Source organism: Python bivittatus, unplaced genomic scaffold (assembly GCF_059951505.1).
Source record: "Python bivittatus isolate LINGU-HERP-01145 unplaced genomic scaffold, Pbiv_v1 ctg000090_np1212, whole genome shotgun sequence".
NCBI classification, from domain to species: domain Eukaryota; kingdom Metazoa; phylum Chordata; class Lepidosauria; order Squamata; family Pythonidae; genus Python; species Python bivittatus.
Window position 1 is genome coordinate 6193719 of NW_028277046.1, and position 21092 is coordinate 6214810.

At 58.7% G+C, this 21092-nt stretch overlaps 1 protein-coding gene across 2 annotated transcripts; it reads right to left on the reverse strand.

Annotated features, from left to right (window-relative positions):
* Nucleotides 1–776: 776 nt before the first annotated feature.
* Nucleotides 777–21037, reverse strand: ALPL (alkaline phosphatase, biomineralization associated). Of its 2 annotated transcripts, none has more exons than XM_088136914.1 (12): nucleotides 20973–21037; nucleotides 17479–17619; nucleotides 17228–17347; nucleotides 16602–16717; nucleotides 14129–14303; nucleotides 11360–11535; nucleotides 6744–6887; nucleotides 6271–6340; nucleotides 5351–5485; nucleotides 5051–5242; nucleotides 4270–4389; nucleotides 777–3952 (listed from the first exon to the last, which is right to left on the reverse strand). In XM_088136914.1, exons 2-12 carry the CDS (start codon nucleotides 17534–17536, stop codon nucleotides 3684–3686), a joined length of 1575 nt encoding a protein of 524 aa, XP_087993040.1. In that variant the 5' UTR covers nucleotides 17537–17619; nucleotides 20973–21037; the 3' UTR covers nucleotides 777–3683. The 2 variants fall into 2 exon arrangements, with proteins under 2 accessions (XP_087993040.1, XP_087993039.1); XM_088136913.1 differs by lacking the exon at nucleotides 20973–21037 and adding an exon at nucleotides 19353–19591.
* Between the last annotated feature and the right edge of the window lie 55 nt (nucleotides 21038–21092).

Consider the following 21092-nt stretch of genomic DNA (forward strand, 5'->3'; position numbering starts at 1 on the left):
TCCTGAAGGCACAGCTTCCGCGTCCAATCCAAGGGCCCCCAGACGCTCCTCGGGGCTTCGTCTTTTTCCGCATCTGGCGGGGAGGCGTCTCTCAGCCCCTCTTGATGAGACGGATGAGGCCGCCTCGCCGTCCCTTCCGCCGAGGGGCTCCCTGGGGGCTCCCGCCCAGGCGGCTGGACCGAGGTGCCAGGGCTCCTGAGCCTCTTCCCGAGACGCTGAACTTTCCACTGGGGCTCTCGGCCAGCAGCTGCTGCCAATGGCCCCCCCGGCCGGGAGCCCGAGCAAACTTCTGCAGAAGGAGAAGGATGCTCTTGGTTGCGGCCCCGTTTGGCTGCTCGAAGCCCCTTCCCGCTGCTGCACAGAGCGGGGGGGGGCTCCCCTCGCAGGGGTCAGTGCCTGGCGTTTCCGAGTCCCGAGGCCCCTCCTTTGGCCACCAGGCCCTGCGTGCCGAGGGAAGGAGCGCGGGCAGATGTCTTCCAGGCAACCCATTAGGAAGCCTTGCTTCTCTTCTGAGATGCAGCCGTCGGGCGTGGCTGGCGAGCCAGGGTGGCCTGGGGCACCCTCGTGGCTGGGCCGAGGGCTTCCCCGAGCCGAGGGGGGCCCGGAGCTGCCTGCGTCCGAGGCCCCGTGGGCTGCCCTCCGCCGTGAGCTGCCCCACGTGCAGGTTTTTGTTTGCGGAGCGCCTGCCCTGTTATTCCTCGGCTTCTGCTACTGACACCTCCTGACTACTGTTCTGTGCGTCGCACCGGTGGGACTTGGAGGGAAAAACCACCAACCGTAAATATAGGAATAAATGTATTTATTGAGGTGCCAAATCAGACACTCCTCTGTTTGGCCCAGTGTTGTTGACTCTCACTGGCAAACGGCTCTGTGGGGCCCCAGAGAGAGGGGGGCTTTTCCCACCCCTTTTCCCCAGTAAGGGGGGGTCCTGGGGCCAACAAGGCAATGCTCCTGTACCCCCCCCCCCGTCGGTCCCAGATTGACTGGAGAGGTGTAACCTGCAAGCCACCAGCCTCTAACGGCGAACGTTGAATCTCCCTGGAGTCGTGCCTTGCACGCCCTGCTGCCGCCGCTGCGCACACACCCGGCAATTAGAGCCCCCCGAAGCCCCTTTGCAGTCCATCAGCCCTCCAGGAGGGCAGTCAGGTGGAGCAGCCAAGGGTGGGGTTTCTTGTGGAGCGTGTCTGGTTCCCCTGCCCGGGTTGGTGAGATCATTAATAGACCTGCCTGCAGTGAGACACGCACGTGAGGCTTGGGAGGAGGAGTGTGCGAGAGGCAGTGGGGGAAAACGGTGCGCCCTTCCAAGCCTCTGGCGCTAATTTGAAACCTGTGAACGGAGCTGGAAGGTCGGGGCCCGATCCAATATCCTGAACCGGATGGCGCAACTGAGCGGAGGGAGGAGCGGCTCTCAAAAGCTCCGGATCGCTAAGCCCCAGATGCCAGTTTCCGCGCAAGAACCCTTGTGGTTCCCGGCAAACGGCTTTCCAGCCCCTGCGCTTTCTGCCCAGCTGTTCCCCAGATCAGACCTGTGGCTCTGGACGCCCGCTATGCCCCGGGAAGTGCCCATTTCCTTCAAAACAGCCAGTTCTTCAGCCGGTCCAAAATAGTTTTATTTTTAAATTCCTCCCTCTCCTTATTTCAATTTTTAAAAAGTTATGCAAACAAAGAAAAAAAAATCAATTTAGGGACTCTGATTTTTTTTTTTTTCCCCTTAAACAAAGAGCAGCTCCAGCCGATCTCTCCCGCAAGGTGGGCTGGTGCCAGCGTTCCTGCAGGTCAGTCAATGCGCCTTTTCTTTGGCAGAGAAGCCTTCATCCACCCCAAGATGAAGAAGCAGCTTGTCTCATTCTTTCTCTTCCTGGAGGACAAAATGTCTCTGTGCTCTTAAAGCTTTGCCCTGCTGAAGTAGCTCGAAGGGGTTAAGATCCCTTCAAAGTGGAGGGCAGAGATGGTGCTGAGGCCCACCGGCTCCGTTTGCTTCTTGCCCCCCCGGACTGGAGAGGGAGGCCCAAAGGGCTGTGAGAACCCCGGCTGGAGTCCGCCCAAGATGATTTGAGCCCAGCGTTGGGCTCTGTGGCCACCAGACGCACCCGGAGATGGCCCAGGGGACCGGCCTTTCCACCTCTTCTCCCTCCGTGCACGGGCAAACGTTCGTCCGCCTCTCGTGGCTTCCAGACAGGGAGAGAAGGGCTTTCCGTCGCGCAGGAACCCTCCCGTCTTGTGGGAATGAATCCCGTGGAGTTAATCACCAGGGAGGTGAAAAGGCAGTGAGGATGAAAAAAAGGAGGAGGGATTGCTCAAGGTGATGGGGACCCCAGAGGGGCCAGAGCGGGTCAGACCACCAGGTGGACGTCCACTGCGAATACCTATCTAATTGTACACATGTTCATCTAGGCCCCCTTTTTTGTAGATGAGAAAGCCCCAAATGGTGTACCCCGGTGTGGAGGGCAGTTGCCCCCTCCTGTTCTCCTCTCCTGAATCTTCTTCCCAACTCCAGCCTTTGGCAGCAGGAGGGGCACAATTCCCAGCGGGCTCCTCCGTATAGATCTACGTGAACTGTAGGACCGTGGCCGTTGTATTTTCACTTCCTCCCCCAAGGATCCCCGTGGCGGAGTTTGCATTCGCTTCTTTTCACGGGCTCCCGCTAAGCCATGGTTTGTTCTAACCGGGGTTTGCTGAATAAGCTACAGTGCCTGGGCTCGTACGTCATGCTAATCTGCAAACCGTACCTTACAACCCACAGTGCGCAAAAGACACAGCGTTGAAGCCATGGCCTATCCTGGCTTACTACAATGCGTGGATCAGAGTTTGTTTTTCCTTCAGAAACAGCAGCCTCTGCCCCCTTGCCGACTCCCTTTATTCTTCCCCCACGCAGCAGACTTTTTTCTATTTTTCAGACTTCATCTGTTTAATCCTACAGCCGGGACTCTTAGCTGTTGGGGACCGAACCTAAAAGGGCGAAAGGGTTTGATGCTGCTAGGGAGGGGTGTATCGTTCCAGCTGTTGCCTCCAGCTGTTGCCTGTTGCCCTGACTTGATGGGGTGACTGCATTTCCAGAGGCACAACTCTCCTCTTTATGGGTATTGGCAATTTATGGACTTCGTGGTTCTGCCCTGAATCACCCCTACCTGGGACATGCTGTGACATCCCTCAGCGGAGAAGCTGTTGAAAATCCCTCTGCGCTTCGGGGGTCAGATTAAGGTGCTGCTGGCCTGGAGCAGATTGGGTTGCCTGCAGGTTTCACCCCTCACGGAGTGGGCAAGGAGGACGGTGGGCACGTGGTTGTGCCATTGCTGGGCTCACATTTCTCTTCGGAACTACCTTTGGAAGAGTTTGGGGGATAGAGCGAACCTTTCAAGGCCAGAGATGCCCCAAGGTCTGTCGAGGTAAGAAAAGATTTGGAAAATGCCAGGCACGCCACACTCTCCTGGTCCAGCGGGGCCCAGCCCTTCTCTTCCTTTAGGAGGGGGTGGGAGAAAAATAGCCGGGCGATCCCAGCGGCTCCGACTGGCACGGATCCTGGCGCCAAGGACCGTTCTGTTCCAGAGCAAAGCAGTTCCTTGGGGAAGCTGTCCAGTGTGGCCCCTCCTCGATGAAGCTAGAAATCCCCCCAGGAAGGTTTGAGGCCGGAAACCTCAAAGCGGGTCGGAGCCTCGATCTGGACAGTCCGAGGAGCTGAGCCTTTAAAACAAAATTCGGAGCAGGAGGACGGAGAAGATGGTTGAGGTCAGAGGGAGGGACCCGGAGAGGCTGCATGGTGCGCCTGAGCGACAGTGCTCCTTGTTTTCGCCGATGCAGGCCGCATAGGCCATCACGTGCGGGATGTAGTTCTGCTCGTGGACGCCGTGGAGGAGGTGAGCCATGGGGCCCTTGGCGAAGACAGCCACGTCCTCCCCTCCGTGCGTTTCCATGCGCAGCGGGACGGCGGACTGAGCCTGGTAGTTGGTGTCGGCTGCGGAGAGAAAGAGAGCACCCAGGCGGAGTGAGGGGAGCAAGGACGTTACCACGTGCAGGAGGAAGGCAGGATGTGGGGCCGGTCCCCGCTGGCCCTTCGGATGGTGGCCAGGGGAGGCTGACTTAGGGAAAAGGGCGCCCTGGCGAGCTCTTCGTGAGACCGAGTGCCGTTGCTGGGCCAGGGCTTCTCCAGAAGCAGAGAGAAATCCCGGCAAAGAGGCCCGTTTGGGCAGGAGCCCCGTGGAACCCCCTCTGCTCTAAGGAAGAGACCCTGCTTGTCTCAAGGGAAGCGATGGGGAGTGGGCTGGCACTCACTGAAGTTCACCACGGAGATGTTCTCTCTCTCTCCAGCTACCATCCTGTACCCCGGTCCATTCCCGTAGAGGATGGAAGTGAATGGTTTCTTATCCACGTCGCTTTGCATTGGGGCCAGCCCTAGACAAAGAGGAAGCCGTCTTCACCAACCGCGTCTCCTGCAACCCTTCGGGGCCTGTCTCTACGTGAGCATTGAAGGATCAGCCCTGGCACTAAATCAGCGCGGGCGAGATGTGAGCAGCCCAAGAAAAAAAGGGGAGCAGGTCAGGCCCACCCCCTCTTGCCTCTTCTAGTCTCTTTGCATGGCTGGGTTTCTCTTAAGGTCCAGCCTGGACCTACATTTCTGCACCTGGACTTCCCTGGATCTTGTCCTGGCTGTTGTCTCTGGAGTCCCCCCAGTCTCCCCCAAGAAGGATCCTAGGCTGTCGGTAAAATTGCAAAGTGCGGCTTTAGAAATCTGGCCCTTTGGCAACTGTTCCTGGGCACCTCAGGTGAGGCGCAAATGCGCCTTTGAAGATGCGGGAGAAGAGGCTGCAGAAGATCCATGGGGATCGGTGTCCCACTACTTTTGCAGAGAACAAAGATGGAAAGGAGCCCAGAATTTACTTCCCAGCCCCTCCTGGGTCAGGGCTAGAGGGCTCGATGCTATAGGACCAGTGGCCAACACGTTGGACTCTCCACCGGGCCCTGCACCCTCCCCTGCCCAAGGGGCGTTTCGCTGACCAAGGACTGAAACTTTCACGCAGTGTTGTGGGTGTCAGGTCACTGAGACTTCACCTACCAAAAATTGAATTGCCGCGGGGTGTGTAGCCGCCAAATGTGAAAACGTGGGAGTGGTCAGCGGTCACCACCGTCAGAGTGTCTTTGGAAGACGTCAGGATCCCGGCCTGGCCAATGGCTCGGTCCATCTCGACCGCCTCGTGGAGAGCTTGCTTGGCCTTCCCCTCGTGGTGCCCGTGGTCGATCCTTCCACCTTCGGAGAATCGAGGCCAGTTAAGGGTGAAGTCCCGCCTGGGTCCCCCGGCGCTCTCTTCGCTGCACTCCCCTTCCTGCCCCAGCACACTCCCTTCCCGCCGCTCACCTTCCACCAGGAGGAAGAACCCAAGGGGGTTCTTCTGGAGAATCCCGATGGCCACCCTCACCATTTCGGTCAAGGAGGGGTCTGTTTGATTGTTCCTGTTCAATTCATACATCATGTCGATCGGCTCAAAGAGACCTAGGGAGGAATGTGGGAGATCTCAGCTACGCCTGTCCTGGAAGATACGAGCCCAGGCAGCCCAAGACGTTGGAGCCCGGAGCCCGGCCTTGGCCACCAGGAGCCCAACTGCTGCTGCTCTTCAGCATGTTCCTGGCCTGCCAGGGCGCAGGCCTGGTGATGGTATGTGTGTATAGCTGCACGCAAGCCCATGTTCTGGCTGGCACAGCTCCTGTGAACTCTGGGCATCCTGCTCCTTCCTCCTCCTTGCTCAGATGCTGACCCTCAACTGCCCATCCTTCTCCTCTCTGGAGCTCCCAGTCAACTCCTCCACGGTCTGCTTCTCCTCCGTCCTCCTCGTGACTCACCCTCCTCCTCGTAAGAGGGAATTCTCACACTGATAGTGGGACTTGTAGCAGCTAATTAAGCAGAATCCAAGGGCAGGCTGGCTGGCTTCTCAGAAGAGATCTGTATCCCCCCCACCATTAAATGAAAAGGGGGGAGGAAGAAAGATGGCTTCTAAAGGCTTTGAATTTCCATAAATAGGCCCACGTGGGAGGGCAAATTACGTGCCCAGATTCTTATGTTATCACTTTGGAGAGAGTTGCTCTTCGCTCCCCCAAGGGAAATCTGGTATTCGGAAAAGTTCAGTAACAAGGCTGACCAAGTGTGCCGTGCCAACCGAGACCTTTCCAGAGGGCTTGGGGGTGCTCTAGGCGGCCTCTGCAAAAGGTGGCCAGAACCGTGAGAGTCCAGCAGAGACTCCCGCCCCAGCCTCGCAGCGCCCACCCATCACCCAGACTCACCCAAGAGGTAATCAACGTTCTCTGGGTCCAGTTCCATCAGCGCTGTCCGGTTCCATAGATAAAGGGCATTCTGGGAGAAGGGGAAAGCGGGCCTCAGCCTGAAGTCGTGGTTTTGGCAGCATGATCCCTGCCCCCCACCGAGGGCAGCTAAGGCGGCTGTGGCCGCCCTGCCTTAGGCCCACAAAGGGGGGTTGAGGCTCAGGACCGTCACGCCGAGGCAACGGGAGAGGAAGAGGGACTCCCCTGAGATGATTATTCCGGGGACCCTCAAGGGGGCTCTTCTGGAACATCCCACCACTCGGGTCCCTGAGGAAGAGGACGGCAGGCAGTCAGCAGCCTGGCACGCGGGAGCTCCTGAAGTTTCTACCAAACGGATCCCCAGGATGGACCTGATCTGGAACTGGCCTAGCGCAGGTGTGCCAACCGCCTCGTGAGCAGACCCCGCATCGCCCGCTGGCCGACTTCCAGCTCACCTTGCCTTCAGGCTTCGCGTTCCTCCACTCCTGGACCAGATCCCTGTTGTCCAGCCGGGTCCCCCTGTACTTCTCCTCGTCCGGGTACTCCACGTCGCTGCTGTTCTTGGGGAACATGTACTTCCGGCCTCCCCCCATGATGACCTGAGCAAGATGCAGAGGAGGGTGGCTGCCGCTGACCTGATGGTCAGCTGGTGCTGCCGACCCACTAACGACACCCCCTCCCTACGCTGGCCAGAGAGGCCCCAACAGGACAGGGCACGCGTGGAGGGCAGAGGTGGCGCCCAGAGACGCCAAGGCTGCTCCCAGCCAACACTGGGAGACGCAGAGGCTTCCCCATGACGGCACCACAGCGCCCATCATCTCTGACGCCCGGCCCGGCCGGCTCTGACGCAGCGGAGGAGAGCAGCGAGCGATTTGGCAGCAGCCGCGGGAAGCAGCCCGAGAGCAATTTGAGGCAACGTGAAAACTGCCAAAGGGCTGGGTTGGCGCCTTCAGGTTCCTTCACCCAAACGAAGAGGGTTTTAATTCAGCTGGGCAAGCATCTGAGACGGCCTTGATGGAAAACACATTTATTTGACCACAGCTCCTTTCTGCTGGCGTTCCAGCCTCCTCTCTGGATTTAGGGTCTTAGAAGGTGAATCATAAAACTGCAGCAGCAGCGAAATAATCATAATAATTACACACCGAGAGATCTATATTAAATAGAATTGGCTGCCCAAGGTATAATTATTTCCAGCCTTGGAACAAAGTTAAAATTATGAAAAAATGGCCCTATTAAGCTACTTAAATGACAGATTTAGCTGTCCTTTTTCTGAGGATTTATTTTCAAACGGAAAGACGCACCTATTTATTTACCCCAGAAAAATGTGGTGCCCGATTCTGTGGGCTGACGCTGGCAGCGAAGGAGGCGTGGCAACCGGCTGGTGAGCCTCAACCCACAGGGCAGCTGCTGTTTGCACCACCGTGGCCTCTGGGGGGACCCGTGCCAAGGGCGGCGCGGAGGACGGGTGCAGCTCTCCCAGCACCCGGAAGCAGCCGGGATGGCAGGTCCTGCGTGGCTGAGCCAGACCTCTTGGAAGGAAGGGGAGGGAAGGGAAGCTGGCTATGGGATCTGTGGTCGACTGCTCTGGCCCCAGGCCTCCACCCCGGGGCCAACTCTCCTGCCTGTCCTGTGAGGTTTCAGGGCCCTGCTGGCATCTCTCCTGCCCCGGCCGCCTTCCCAAGGCAGCCAAGGGCTCCAGAACCAAGGAGAGAAGCTTCTGCCCATGAGAAACCGAATTCCCGGCAAGGCCACAGATTCCGGGAACGGCCCCCGACCAGGAGCCGGCCTCTGGACCAGGTCCGTCTGGCTGGAAATCCGGCCGCCATTCCAGGAACTACTGCTTGGCGTACGATTAGCAGCCGCTTCTGAGCCCCAGGTGCCTTTCACCCTTAGGGTCCCCATCCTCTCCCTCTGGGGGACCCGTCCTCCCCCAGGAGCGTTCCCTTCCATCTTCCTTCTGCTGATTGACACGCAGACCAGCCCAGAACCTGCTTTCCGGTCTCGCTTGTTGACGGAGTCCAAACGCTTGCTTTGTTCAGCCAGTTGCAGGGGAGCAGCGAAGCCGGTCTTTCTCTTCTGAAACAGAAGCATGCACGGCTCTGATTTTGACTGGCGCGTGCCCGAAAGCAAGGCTCTTCTCGGCCATGGGTGGGTTCCCTGCTCGCCCGAAGAGCAAAGCGAGGACGTGTCAGCAGGGGGTGCTGCTCCCTTTTGCTCCGAGCAACGCAGCCGCTGTGGCCACGGGTGGCTCTCCTGGGAAAGCAGAGCCAGACTGAGACCTCCCTGTTCTGCCCTGACGGCCTGGCTCAAAGGTCAACGCGCCTCCCACGCTGCCGCGCTCGCCACGATCCGTTTCACCCCTTGGCACAGCTCCTCCTGCATTTCTAAGAAACCGGCCAGCTCTGGGACCTGGGCATGAAGACACCCCTGTTTCTGCTGACCCCTGGCTGTGGCGCGCATTCTTGGAAGTGGGTGCCCAACAGGGCGCCTGGGAGCGGTCCTCAGTTCAGAAGAACGACGTTTCTGTGGCGTTATCTTCCGGCACCCAGTTTATCAGACAAAGAGGCCCTGGGCACAGCGTAGATTCTTGCCAGCTTTCGAGACTGGTGAAAAGCCGAGGCTCCAGAGTTGCTCTGAGCTTCACGATGGCAGGAAATCTTTGGAGCTGAATTAGCATGCAAGTGCCCTAAAACAAGGGGATGCTGTTCCAGCGATCCAGTTGGGCTGAACCAAAAGCTTGTGTTTCGTGCACATTAGAAGCTCATTAAAGTTAACGACGGTTGCCCAGTCACGAAAGTTTAATAATGATTTTATGCAATCAGCCAGATTCAAAAGGGCATATTCAAATTCTGTCACAAGCCTGAATGAATTCATGTTGTAGACGAAGGCTGCCCTTCTTAATGTTTTCACGATGTCTTCATTTGCTTAGAAGATCCCGTGGTTCAGCCTTCAAGGATCGCCAAAGGCGGTTCGTGATTCCTCAGCTTTTCTGAGCTCCAGAGGGTTCTCTTCCTTCTCTCCTTTCCCCAGTAATCTGGGCTGGGAGGTTTACGTGAAATACAAAGAATGAAGGCCAGGCTGCCAATCAGCCTCGTAATTGAAACGAGCACCAGAATCCAAGACCAGGGAATTACTCATGCAAGAGTCACCCAGAGTTTCAGAAATGTCGTAAATCACAGGGAGGTAAAACTACTTTTGGGGTTGGCTCCAAAGACGGAGAACAAATTGCCGTGCACGGCAGAAGGTGGGTTGGAAGACAAAGAAAGGGACCAGCTAGTTGGGAAAAAACAAGAGGTTCTCGATGGCCGTCCTCGACCCATCTTAGATCGATCCTATTTTACTTGGATCCAGAAAGAGGGATCTTGCCATGAACACCCGTGGTTCTCCCTTCATTGCCAGAAGGACCCATCCGAGCCATTAATAAGCGATCTTGCAGTCTGTAATTGAGTGTTTTTCTTTTCTTTTTTCTTTTAAAAACCAAGCTTGTATTAACGTGGGTGGTTCTCCTAATTCTCATATATCAACTTTATGTTTATAATAAAGTTGGAGTGTTGAAAAACCCAGAGTCAGACTGGAGGCCACAGAGCAAAGAAGGGGGAAGAGGGAGGCCTGTCTGAGAGTAGGGAGGGAGCACGCCCATCCCTTTGGGGTCCGCTTTCCAGCCTCTGGATCCCCTCCATCCAGCCTGAAGGGGGGTTCTGGCCAAGGGAAGTATCGGTGGCCGAGCCCCTTACATGGCGGAGGAAAGGGGCATCATCTGCTGGCCCCGCTTCCGCATGGAGCTGCCTGCCTCTCTTCTTGCAGTTGCTCCTCAGGAAAGCCCCTTCCTCACATGCTGGCTGCCCCACCAGCAATGCTTCGGTGGCCTACCTGGAGGGCTTAACCCGCAGGGAATGAGCAGCATTCAAGGAGTGCTCTACGTTGACCCTTCTGTCAACTCAGGATGATGAGACACAGGGAAGGAAGCCAATAGGCACAGTTCTGAAGACATGTTGGCGTGGGCTCCAAGGAAGAAGGGGGAAAGCGAGCCAAGCTGGTTATGTTGGAAATGCTGTTCGCCAAGCAGAGTCTCCTTTTGGGTCAAGAGACACGGGCCTCTCCCCCCAAGCCGCTTTCTTCCCTCTCTTTCCTGCGCTATCTTCCTTCACCAGCAGGACCCAACTTGCTCCATGGAGGAATTGATAGCCACGTTGGTCTGAGCCTCACCGGAGATGGCCATCTTATCAGGAGGAAGCGAACTCTGTTGAAATCCTTGACCATAAAGATGTTCTTGGCCTTGCTCCAAGAGGCTGGAGTATGAACCATGGTTTGCTTGACCCCCAGCTGTTCAAGCAAACAAACAAGCAGGTACATTCCTCAAGAGTGGATTGTGAAATCAGCATCCTTGGGGAGACACCTTGGTCTGGCTGGTGAAAGCGAGCAGAGGGAGGCCAACCAAGATGAGGACTTGGAAGGAAGGTCCTCCAAGCGTGAGAGGAAGGATAAGGAAGGTAGAGAAGAAGGAAAACCCAGCTAGAAGATCAGATGTTGGTTGGTGAAACGGAGGTCCTGCATTTCACTCGTTGGGTTTCCCTCCCATGGCTCGTTTCCTCCCATGGGGAGGACCAGAAGGTGGGGAGACCTCCTGTCTCATTCCCAGCTCCTGGGGTTAAAAATGCAGCAAAACAAATGCAGGCCTGGATGCTCGAGGGGCACGTCTATGCCCTGGCCCACCATCTGCCCGCCAAAGCCTCCCGAAGCAGAGAAGGCGAAGATCTTCCGTTGCTCAAACCGTCTATGTTAACTGGCTCTCCGCCAGCCTCCCTTTGCCTGTAGAAGTCCCGAGTCTCCTCCTGAAGCGCCTTCATCTGCCAGGAGCTCCCAAAGACCCCCTCCGTGGTTGCCCCTGCAGCCCCTTGCCTCCCCTGCGGGGCAGTTCCCGTGGAAACTGGGGGGTGGGGAGGCGCTTGGTGGTAAAAAAGGAGGAGGTGGTGGGGCAGAAATGGCACTCTGTACCTGCACAAAGTCCACAGCCGGCTGCTTGCGACACCCCCCCCACCCCGGCTTGGCTGGCCTCTCCCTGAGGACTTACCTCAATGTCAGGAATGTTTTCAAACAGCTGATGGGCGATGTCTTTGCAGCCCTGCTGGCGCGCTTCGGTGGGCATCTCGTTATCCGAGTACCAGTCCCGGTCCGCCGAGTGTGCGTAAGCGGCGCTCGGCGTGGCGTGGTTCACGCGGGTGGTGGTGACAATGCCCACGGATTTGCCTGCAGTGGGAGGAAAAGGCGCGTTAATCGTGGCCACGGAGGGTTTCAAGTCTCACGGGGCACAGAGGGCTGACCTGGCTGCCTGCAGCCAGCTGGGAGGAAGCCTGGCACGGGCAGGGCTCCGGGTGCTGCGCCACAACCCGCTTTCTCGGCTTCTCAGCTAAACCAGCTCCTTCTGGAATGGGGTCAGGCTGGAAGGCCGCAAACCGCATGGTGCTTTATCAACTTGGTTAAACCTTGTTTGATTTGCTAGCTAAACTTTGTTCTGGCGCTGGTCTCTTCCTCTGCGCTCAGTGTCCATGGAAAACAGTCGGGCTCTGTCCTCTTCTTTCCGGCCCCTGCTCGTTCCCCTTCTGTCTGTTTAAGCTCGAAGGGAGGCTGATTTTGACACTGCTGAAAATGACAGCTCAAAGTGAGCAGTCGTGCCCAAGACGGGCACCTGGAAACGCCAGGCTTTAACCTTTGAATGCCAGCTAGTTAATAAGTCCCTATTGGGCACCTAACTGCCGATTTAATGTTTATCTCACACCTGAAATTTGGACTGGGGCTTTTTAGGGTCCACCGAATACTGTTTAGATAGGTAAAAAAGTCACGACAGGAGTATTTCTGACTGGACCAGTGAAGAAAGCGAGCGCCTTTCCTGTGTGCCTTGAGGAGCCTTGAGGAGGAAGATGTTTCCACGATTCCAGCCAGCCCCAGCCCGTCTGCGCGGCGGCCACTTTCTTAGCCCTCGTGCAGTTTGCGGGTCCGTGGCTTAGTGTCCCGTGGGCCCATCCACTGTGGTTTACAGACCATGGCTTTCGTGCCTTAGTGCACTGCGTTAATGCAGCCAATGGTGGCTTACTCAGCAACCCATGGTTATAAACCACATCATTTAGCAATGCGTGAGCCTTGCCGTTGTCATCCTAACATTACAGAGGTATATATAAACTTTCTCCTGTGGGTGTGATGGCTCTGCAAATCTTAAGGCTTAGGAAAAGGGCCTTCTTTCTGATTTCATTTTATCCAGCCCTCAGAATTTCTCTGGGGTAGCCGTGCAAACAGGCAAGAGAGGCCTATAGCGCTGGCAAAATAAAATCATTCCTGTGAAAATCTAACCACTACGAATACATCTGGCACCAAGATGTCTTTTCTTCCCTGTTCAGCTGAATTGCACCTACTGCCAAGCAGGAAATTCCACCTGTATGGATTTCATGGACTTCCCAGCGTATCCGATGCTCCCCGATCTCGCCCCTCTGTTATTTCTCCCCTGCAGCTTGCTTGGTTATTTCCCTCCAGCCTTTATTGGAAGCCATTAACCAACAGCCTTTCCAAGCCCTGGACTGGGTCCTGCTGCCAACATCTGTATCCACCTGGCCAGAAAAGGGGAGGGTTGCTGCTTTTGTGCTCACAGCTGCCATTTCCAGCCTGACACCTGCTTCGCTTCCTCTGCGAGGCTGGGTCCCTCGACTTCAGAGTCAGATGGTGGTTAACCACAGGAACAGCTTGAGAACAAGCAGCCGGTGCCCTGCAGGGCACGGAAGGTGGGCGTGGAAGAGAACCCTGTGGGGATGGGACTGGAGTGTGCTGCACGCACCTGGTCCCCACGCGTGTGTGGGGATTTCCCCCCGCCTTCCCCAGCGAGGCTGCGGGTTGAGCCCCCAGCCTGTTCTGTCCAGGGGCTGCTGTCACCAAGCAGCTCCTCCTGGCGAGCCAGCGACGCAAGAGAGCAAGGGTGCCAGGTCACGCTCTGCGCATTGCATCCTTCCGGTCCCAAGTCCAGCGCCATCCCCACCGCTTTGGATGAGGCTGTCACTGTGGCTAACGTGGTCTGTCCTCCCTCTGAGCTCCTGGACCAGTTCTAGGAACGGTTGCTGACCCGACAAAGGCTTTAGCAAGAAACCCTGCAAGCCGGGGGCTGCAGTCTTTCCCACGCAGAACCACAAGATCACGAGGACAGCTGAGTGCTCTTCTGCAGAATGAGTGCTCTGCAGGCTTCCTTCGTCAACCCGGTGCCCTCCCACCTGCTGGACTTTGGTTTGCATAAGCTCAGCCCTTTGGCTGCAGTAATGCGGCCGACAGAGTGGATGTTGTGCTGAAATGGTGGGTGCCGGCTTGGGTGCCAGCCACCCTGGGATGTGTGGAGACAGGCCATTGCTTCTCAGCACCCCCTTGACCAAACGGGAGCCTGCAAGCGTCGGCCTTGTGGCATCACGGGCACTCTCCCCCCGTCCTCCTTCCCAAACCATCTGTCCCAGGCAAAAGCTTTGTTGAAAACTACGCCTATGGGCTGCTTCCCCAGTGCCGGAATATAAACCCTAAATAAAGGTGTCCTGCCAGGAACATAAGCACGCCACAGGCTGATTTCCCAACCTGTTTTCTGGTGGGGCCACTTCATCTTTAGGCAAGGCAGGCCCAGATATTTCAAAAGCCATCTTTTCAGCTGTCGACAAACAGGGATCAACCTGAGCACGCCCGTCCCGTGAGCTCTGAAGCTTTTGCAAGCCCTCCCAGGTCGCTGAAGTTCCGCCGGTCCTGAGAACTGCATTCTCCCAGCCAACAGACAGATGCTCGTAAGGGGGGACCCACCCCAAATCCAGCCAGGTTGGCTCACCTGCTGCTTTGGCCCATTTGAGTATGGAGCTCACTTCGTTGCCGGCCGTTGTGTTGCACTGGGACCGCGTCACCGCTGCGCTGACCCCCACGGTGCCCTCGTTAGCCTTCACGCCGCATAGGTAAGCCGTGGCAGTGCCCGCACTGTCGGGCACCTGGGCGTTGGTGTTGTAGGTCTGCCAGAAAAAATCACAAAGAGGTGGGTGACTCACCAGGAGAGCTCCTGCAGCCGCCGAAAAGACCTTCCGGATTGGGCGTAAGAGCGGCCAGGCCAGGCCAGGCCCTTACTTCCCACCACGGACGCAGCGACGGCTCTCCTGGCTCGCCAACAAAGACGCAGCAGACCGAGGACTCTTCGCCGCCCCTCCCTTCCTTGCGCAAACAGCTGTCAACAATTCTAATTTCTCCAACCAGGTCCAGTGCTTTTCAAAGCCCATTTAAGCTGGCTGCCATCATCACCTCTTGTGTGGCTCGCAAACATCTTAGCTGTTAATACAGATGAAACTATTTCTGAACTCTGCCTAGAACCTCCTGTTCCAGAATTATAACAAGAAGAAAATATCAGTCCTGTAAATCCTGTTTGCAGGACTTTAGCTTTCTGTTGACAAGGCGTAAAGTTGGCAAAGCGGCCCAGCTGTTGCAAAACGCTCTCCTTTGAGCAAGCGAGCGTTGCTTGTCCATTGTAATAACCACAGGTTTTAGAAGTGTGCAGCGAAGGAAAGAGATGATCAGAACAAAGGCCAGAATAGGAGGTTGGACGTCAAACCGTGATCCGAGGGAAGGAGGATCGTTCTGCCTCTGCGCTCCCTGGCTCCCTGCTGGGAGGGTTTGCTGCTTCCGTAATCCCACCCCAAAAGGGGTTTTGACCCACTGAGGGAAGTCTTGTGGAGGAGCGTCGGCTTTCCCCAGCCGCCCGCCAGACATGCCTGCAACCCCAGGCCTGGTCAGCCCCTCTCTTGCCGTGATGAAGGCGGGGGTTTCTCCCTCCCTGGTGTTTCATCACTTAGCACGGTGGCCGTCAAGGGACCGTTTTACGAGGGGAAAGAGCTGGGAGAGGGATGGAAGAGAGTCCAGCAGAACCAGGATCTGACCTTTGGTGCTTAATCCACCCCGTGGTGCCAACCCACTTAAAAACGTCCTAACCAATTTAAAAATACCCAACTGGACAGTGGCAAGAATTCGGACACAAATCACGGTCCAATGCTGGGGTGGCCGAGAACCGCACGGGGCAGATTTCCCCTTCCCTGCTCAGCTCCAGCTCCCGCCTCGAGTCTCCCGACCCCAGTATTTTCCCCCTCTCTCCTCCCGGGTCAAGCACGAACGCTGGGCTTCCCCGCGTCCTTGCTGCGCTCCCCCAGGAGAGCTCGAGAGGCGCCTGCGTTCTTGACTGCTCCCCAAGCAACCTCCTCGCACTGTTTGGAGGACTCTCAGAGCCGTCCTGGGCGCACGCCCAGAAGTCACCCGGTCTGGTTTCAGCCGGGTTTGTTTTCTAAGGCACTTAGCACCGGGGAGCCGATAAATTAACTGGAGGACTTCAACCATTAATTGCTCAACGGACTGTCTGTGTTTTTGGGCGGAAAACCAGAGCTGGTGCGTTTGTCTCCCCTCGCGTTTCCCTTGCAGGCCCCTCGGGCTGCATCTGGGCCCTGCCCAGCAGAATCCGTTGGAGAGGTGTCTGCCCCCCTTCTTGCCCCCCGTAGCCAATTCCCTAACATTCATGAACGTGCCTGTGGTCCCCCCCCCATCTCCCACACATTATGCTAAGATCAGAAGGGGATTTTTATACCCTACGGAAAAGCAGGGGTGCAAGAATGGCTTTTCTGCAAGGAGGGGCCAGTTAATTCTCAGTCACCCTGAGTAGGTGATGGCAGAACAGAAGGGGTGTTCTCTTGGGGGTGCCTGCCCTCCATTATGGGCTTTCCTGAAAGAGAGTTGGCAGATTCCAGGAACTGATCTTGGTGCCCTTTCTGGCTGGGAGGAATTGGCATCCTCCCTCTTTGTCTCCTGTGACTGTACAAGGAACTGCCCTGGGAGCAGGTTTGCCCGTGCGTGGGCCCCGCCTCTGGGCTGCGAAAATTTCCGTGGCGTTGCCATTGTGTCCCAGCGCGACTGCCTTTCTTCTGGTTCCTATCCGCATTCCAGCACTATTGGGCTAAGCTGGTCCCTGACAGCAAGGTGTGTTTGTCTAAGTGGTTTTTTCCCACTTAAGGAAGGTTAGTTTCCCCAGGACGTTTGCAAACCTTGGGGTTCCCCCACCCCTGCCCCTCTCTCTCTCTGGGGCGGTGGCACCGCCGTAGTGGCCCTGGGACGTTGTGCAAGAGAACGCCTGTCCACGTCCGTCTCCTGGGACAGGCGGTGCAGGCCTTTGGGGATGCTCCCTGGGAGCGGGCGAGGCCACGAGCTTTGCGCTTTTCCTCCTCCAGCCCCACTTCCTCCTTCCCCCAGCGGCCACCAGCCCGAAGAGGGGGCCTTACCTTAGAGAGCGCCACAAAAGGAAAGCGGTCCATTTCCAAGATGGTCTCCTCCCCGGTCTTCTGCTGGAGCTGGCCCTTGAGAATGCGAGTGGCCGTCACAGTGGAGACGCCCATGCCTGGCGCAGGAGAGCCACGGTGAGCAGCCGCCCCCAGCCGCAGCCCGGCAGGGCGGACGGGCAGAGGAGGCTGGTTGATGACCACCAGGAAGGTTTTTCAAGGCGGAGGAGGCCCCTGCCCGCCGGAGCTCTTGCCCATCGCCTGGAGGCAGCCAGGTTGCCCCAGATGCGCCACGGTTTCCCCCTCCAGCCGTGCCTCTGGGAGCCGGAAGGCCTGCTGAGACACTCGAGAACTTGGTTCCCAAATGCCCTCCACGGCCAGGCGGCTCAGAGGGTGGCATTCGCCTGGCTGGCTCCCCCGCCCCAAGACATCCAGCTGCTGCCGTGGAGCGCCCCTTTGTTACCCTCCTTGCCCAGCTCCCCAGTGAGTTGGAAAAAGGGGCAGTGGGGGAGTCTGAAAGGAGCCCGCTGGATTGCAAAGGGGCGATCCCTCTCCTGGGGCCCAGGCCTGACCAAGAAGAGCTGGGGCCCGTGGCTGGACTTCATCTTGCAGAAGTTTGTGGCACCCACCGTCTCCGAGGAAGAGGATCACATTCTTGGCCACATTGGTGTTCAGCTCTTGCAGGCGCAGTGCTTTCCGGAGAGTCTCCTGGGCCTGGTGCCGCCAGAACTGGGGGTCCTTCTCCTTTTCTGCAACGGGGATGGCAGAAGAGGAGGAAGCTGCTTCAACTGGATCTGCACCGTGCGTGGCCCCCCCCACGCTCGATGGATGTGGCTTCCTCTTGGCCCCCTTCCCTTGGCACGCCCGCCAGCATCCTTACCTGGCACCAGGGAGGAGAGGCAGGCCGGAACCAGGAAGGCGAGCAGCAGGGTGTTCATAGCGAGGTCTCGGGGGAGCAGCTCCCCCAGCACAGGCAGCGCGTCTGCGTGGAAGAGGGCCACGCCGGAGAGCGCTCTGGAGCCTGAAAGGGGCAAAGACACGGGGGACGTTCCCGTCAGCCACGGAGCTGGCCGTGGGACCACAATGGAGGTGCGTGGCCAGCCGGCGAGCCCGGAGCGTCCTCAGTGGACCACGATCTACCTGGGAGCACTGGAGGAGAAGAAAAGAACATCCGCCTGGCTCTGGGGGCACCCCCCTCCTGCTTCTCCCTCTCTCCCGTGGCCCCCCAGTTGTAGCTCCAGGATTCCTTGGTGGGTGGAAAAGACTGCAGCAGCCCCCTTCTCCTTCCTCTGGGCTCCCCTGTGGTTTGCAGCCTGGCTTCCTGTTGCCTCATGGGCAACACTTCCCTGAACGGGAGGGCCTGATGCTGCAACGGCCTCCTCCCCGGGAGTAATCTTGCTTTCGCCTCCCCCGTCCCAGGAAGATGGCTGCTCCCCCCCCCCCCCGCCCTCCTCCGAGCTCGGGCTGAAGGCAGAGAATGGGAGCTCTTTGTGGGGAGAGTGAAACGTCTCCAACTGGGTGTCTCCTGCATAGGTTGGACTACAAAGCTCATGGTACCCCGCCAGAGCGCCACAGAGCAACACCAGTCAATGCCAGCTCACCCGGCTGGTATCAGGAGAGGAAGGGGCCCCGGCTGGACAAGGAGGCTGGGCAAGGAGCCAAGGAGAGGCCTGGCCGGTCCTGGAGGAAATGGGGCTTTTCATGACTCGGGACCTTGGAGTGGGAGCGTCCTGGAGGCCATGAAGACCCGCCTCTTGCTCTTTGCAGGGCCCAGAGGAAGGGGGGCTTGAAGGAGAAGAGACCCCGGGGGATGCAGCTGAACGTGCACCCCCTGCCTAGCAGTCGCTTGCGCATAGCAGCTTGCAATTCCTGCCTCCCCCACCCCCGAGATCCTTTTCATGCATCTGCTTGGCCACATGGGTCTTTCCCGCCTGGTGCCCGAGGGAGAAGCCGCCCCCCCCGCCTGCCTCATCACCTTCCTGGAAAATCCTCTCCTGGGCTGGCTCTCCTGCCACCTGCGTGGGGGGCAAAGCGGCTCTCCGCATAAGCCTCTCTTTGCTGCTACTAATTCTCCAGGATTACTCCCCCGAGTGCCGCTGAGTCCATCAAATGCGCTTAAGCAAAGCCCAGAGCCTTTGGCAGGCAGGCCTGAAGCCAAGTCCCCCCGCCCCCACCCCTGCAAAGAAAGAGCCGGATGGAGGCATTTCCCAGGGCAGCTTGGCACCTGGGCTCCCCACTGCCAGCTCCCAGAGCAGCTGCTGCTGCCGCTGCCGCCTCTGCACGGGGGCCACCCGACCCTGGAAGCTTTGGAAAGTGAAAACGGTGGGGAGGAGGCAGCGAAGCCAGCCGCAAGAAGCGGATCCCGGAGGCTTCCTCTGCCGGACGTCGCCCGCGCTTTTGCGAACAGGCTTTGCAGCCCTCCTGCGTGGTTCCTCGGAGCCAAGAGGACCTGGCTGCCCTGTGCTGGGCTCCCGGGAGCCCCGTGGGTGCAGAGGATCTCCCAGCCGCCTTGGGGGGCGGGTCCAGCTGAGGGCTCTCCTGGGATGGGAAAGAGCCTCTCAGGAGGCCTTAAGGATCTCTAGATCGCGCTCAAGGATCTTGCGTAAGACCGGAGCTGCTTTGGAGCCCCCCCCCCCGGCTTTCCACTTAACAGCCTGCCAGGCAGCGACAGACGAAACCTCACGGGCACAAACTTCGACTTGGTCCTGTCGAAGAAGCATCTTAGCAACCTGGCCGCCCTGTCCCCGTGCCCACCTGCCAAGGCCGCCGTCGGTGCCCCGCCCCAGGCGTTTCGAGAGAGGAGCCGCTTCGAGAAAGTGCCAAGCATTGTTCTGGGGCAGGGAAGGGACCTTGAGCGGATCGGGCGATGTGGCGTCTGCCAGTGGGACTGGGTTTTGTTTTGCTTTGCTTTCAAGCCTTGATTCCCTGAAGCAGAAGGAGCAGAGGAAGCGTTGGGTGCGAGCAGCCAAAATGAAGATTTCGCACTTGTTTCTTTCCTGGGGCGCTTTCTCCAGCATCGTTTATCGGCCTTGCTCAATCGTTTCTGTCCTGTAATCCCGGGGGGGGGGGGCTCCTTTTTCTAAGCTCGGGTGGGGTAGGGCTTGCTGGCCCCCCGAAGCGGGGGGAGAGCTTTTGCTGAGGTCAGAGAGCCGGCTGGCTCTCTTCGCTGCACCTGTAGAGTTCCTGGCCCGCGCCAGCTCCTTGAAGGCTTTGCGCGGCAGGCTGGAGTGGGCTGAGGAGGGGCTGGTTGGCCTGGAGCCGTGTCCTGGGGACCCGCCGCTCGCTTTGCTGGCTCTGTGACCTGGATAGAGCTGCAGCAGGAGTTGTTGGGGGCTAGCGTGTCTTGGGAAGGCAGCGGGGGTCTTTGGCCGGGCTGGATTTAGGGCGCGCCCAGTGGTGGTGCAACTGCTGCAGAACCGCCTGGCTTCTTCATGAGACCCCCGTGGGGATCCTTGTGCCCCCTGCCTGGCGGGGATCAGAGGCCGACTCTCCGCTGCGCTCCCCAGCTGGTCCCCCCCAGGCAGGCTTTGGCCCCCACAGGTAGACCTGCCTGCCTTTGCCCTCCTCCCCTGCCCCCAGCTCAAAAGTTGCTTTCAGTCCGGCACGCCTGCCCCACACCTGCCTGGCGACGTCGGCTCTTTCCCGGCCCGCTGGCTCATGTGTGTCATTGCTGGCTCCGGACCCTCCTCCCAGCGCCTTGACTCAGCCCCCCCAAGCCCCCCGGATGTTGGCCTGGATGCAGCCGGGCAGCCTACGAAGGAGAAAGCTCTGGCTGGATGGCAAGAGATCCGCGTTGCCCGGGAGCCTCGCTCCCTCTTGCATGGCATCGTCTCCCGATGCCAGCCAAGGGCAGCTCTGCCCCAAAGCAGGGCCCCCCGGGACTGGAGAGGACGCCTGCCCGGGGCTTCTCTGAGGAGAGCAGAATCCCGCCGCCCCCCCCCCCCCAGCAGTGGGGCCTGCAGACCTCCAGTCCCCTGCCGAGCGCTTCCCGCGCCTGCTTCCCGCGCCTGCGCCTCTCCTGAGCCGAACCCGACCGACAACCCTGCCAAGGTAGCGATGTCGGTCTTCCTCACAGGACTGGTGTAGCAAAGGATGGCGGGATGGAGTCTGAGCGCCTGGGATCTCTGGCGCCGCGCCTCTCTCAGCCCCGGCCCGGTTGGCTCCCGGCTCCCTTCCCGGCGGCGCCCTTCGCTTCCCCGCCCGGAGCTCGGCCTGGCCGGAGGGCTGCCCCGGCCATTCCTCGAAGCCGGCGCTTCGCCCCCTGCCCAGGCTCGCTGGGCGGCATCTCTGCAGCCGGGCCGGGCACCGCGGCGGCGAGCCCTTGGAGGAACGGGCGCGTCGGGAAGGGGAGTGAGCGGGGTCCCTCTGCCTCACCTGCCTCGCCGCCGTCTTCCGCCTGCACTCCGGCCCCGTCGATCTGCCCGGGCACGGCTGCAGGGCCCCGCGGGGCTTTTTAAGCGAGAGGCGGCGGAGGGAGGCGGGGAAGGGGAGGGA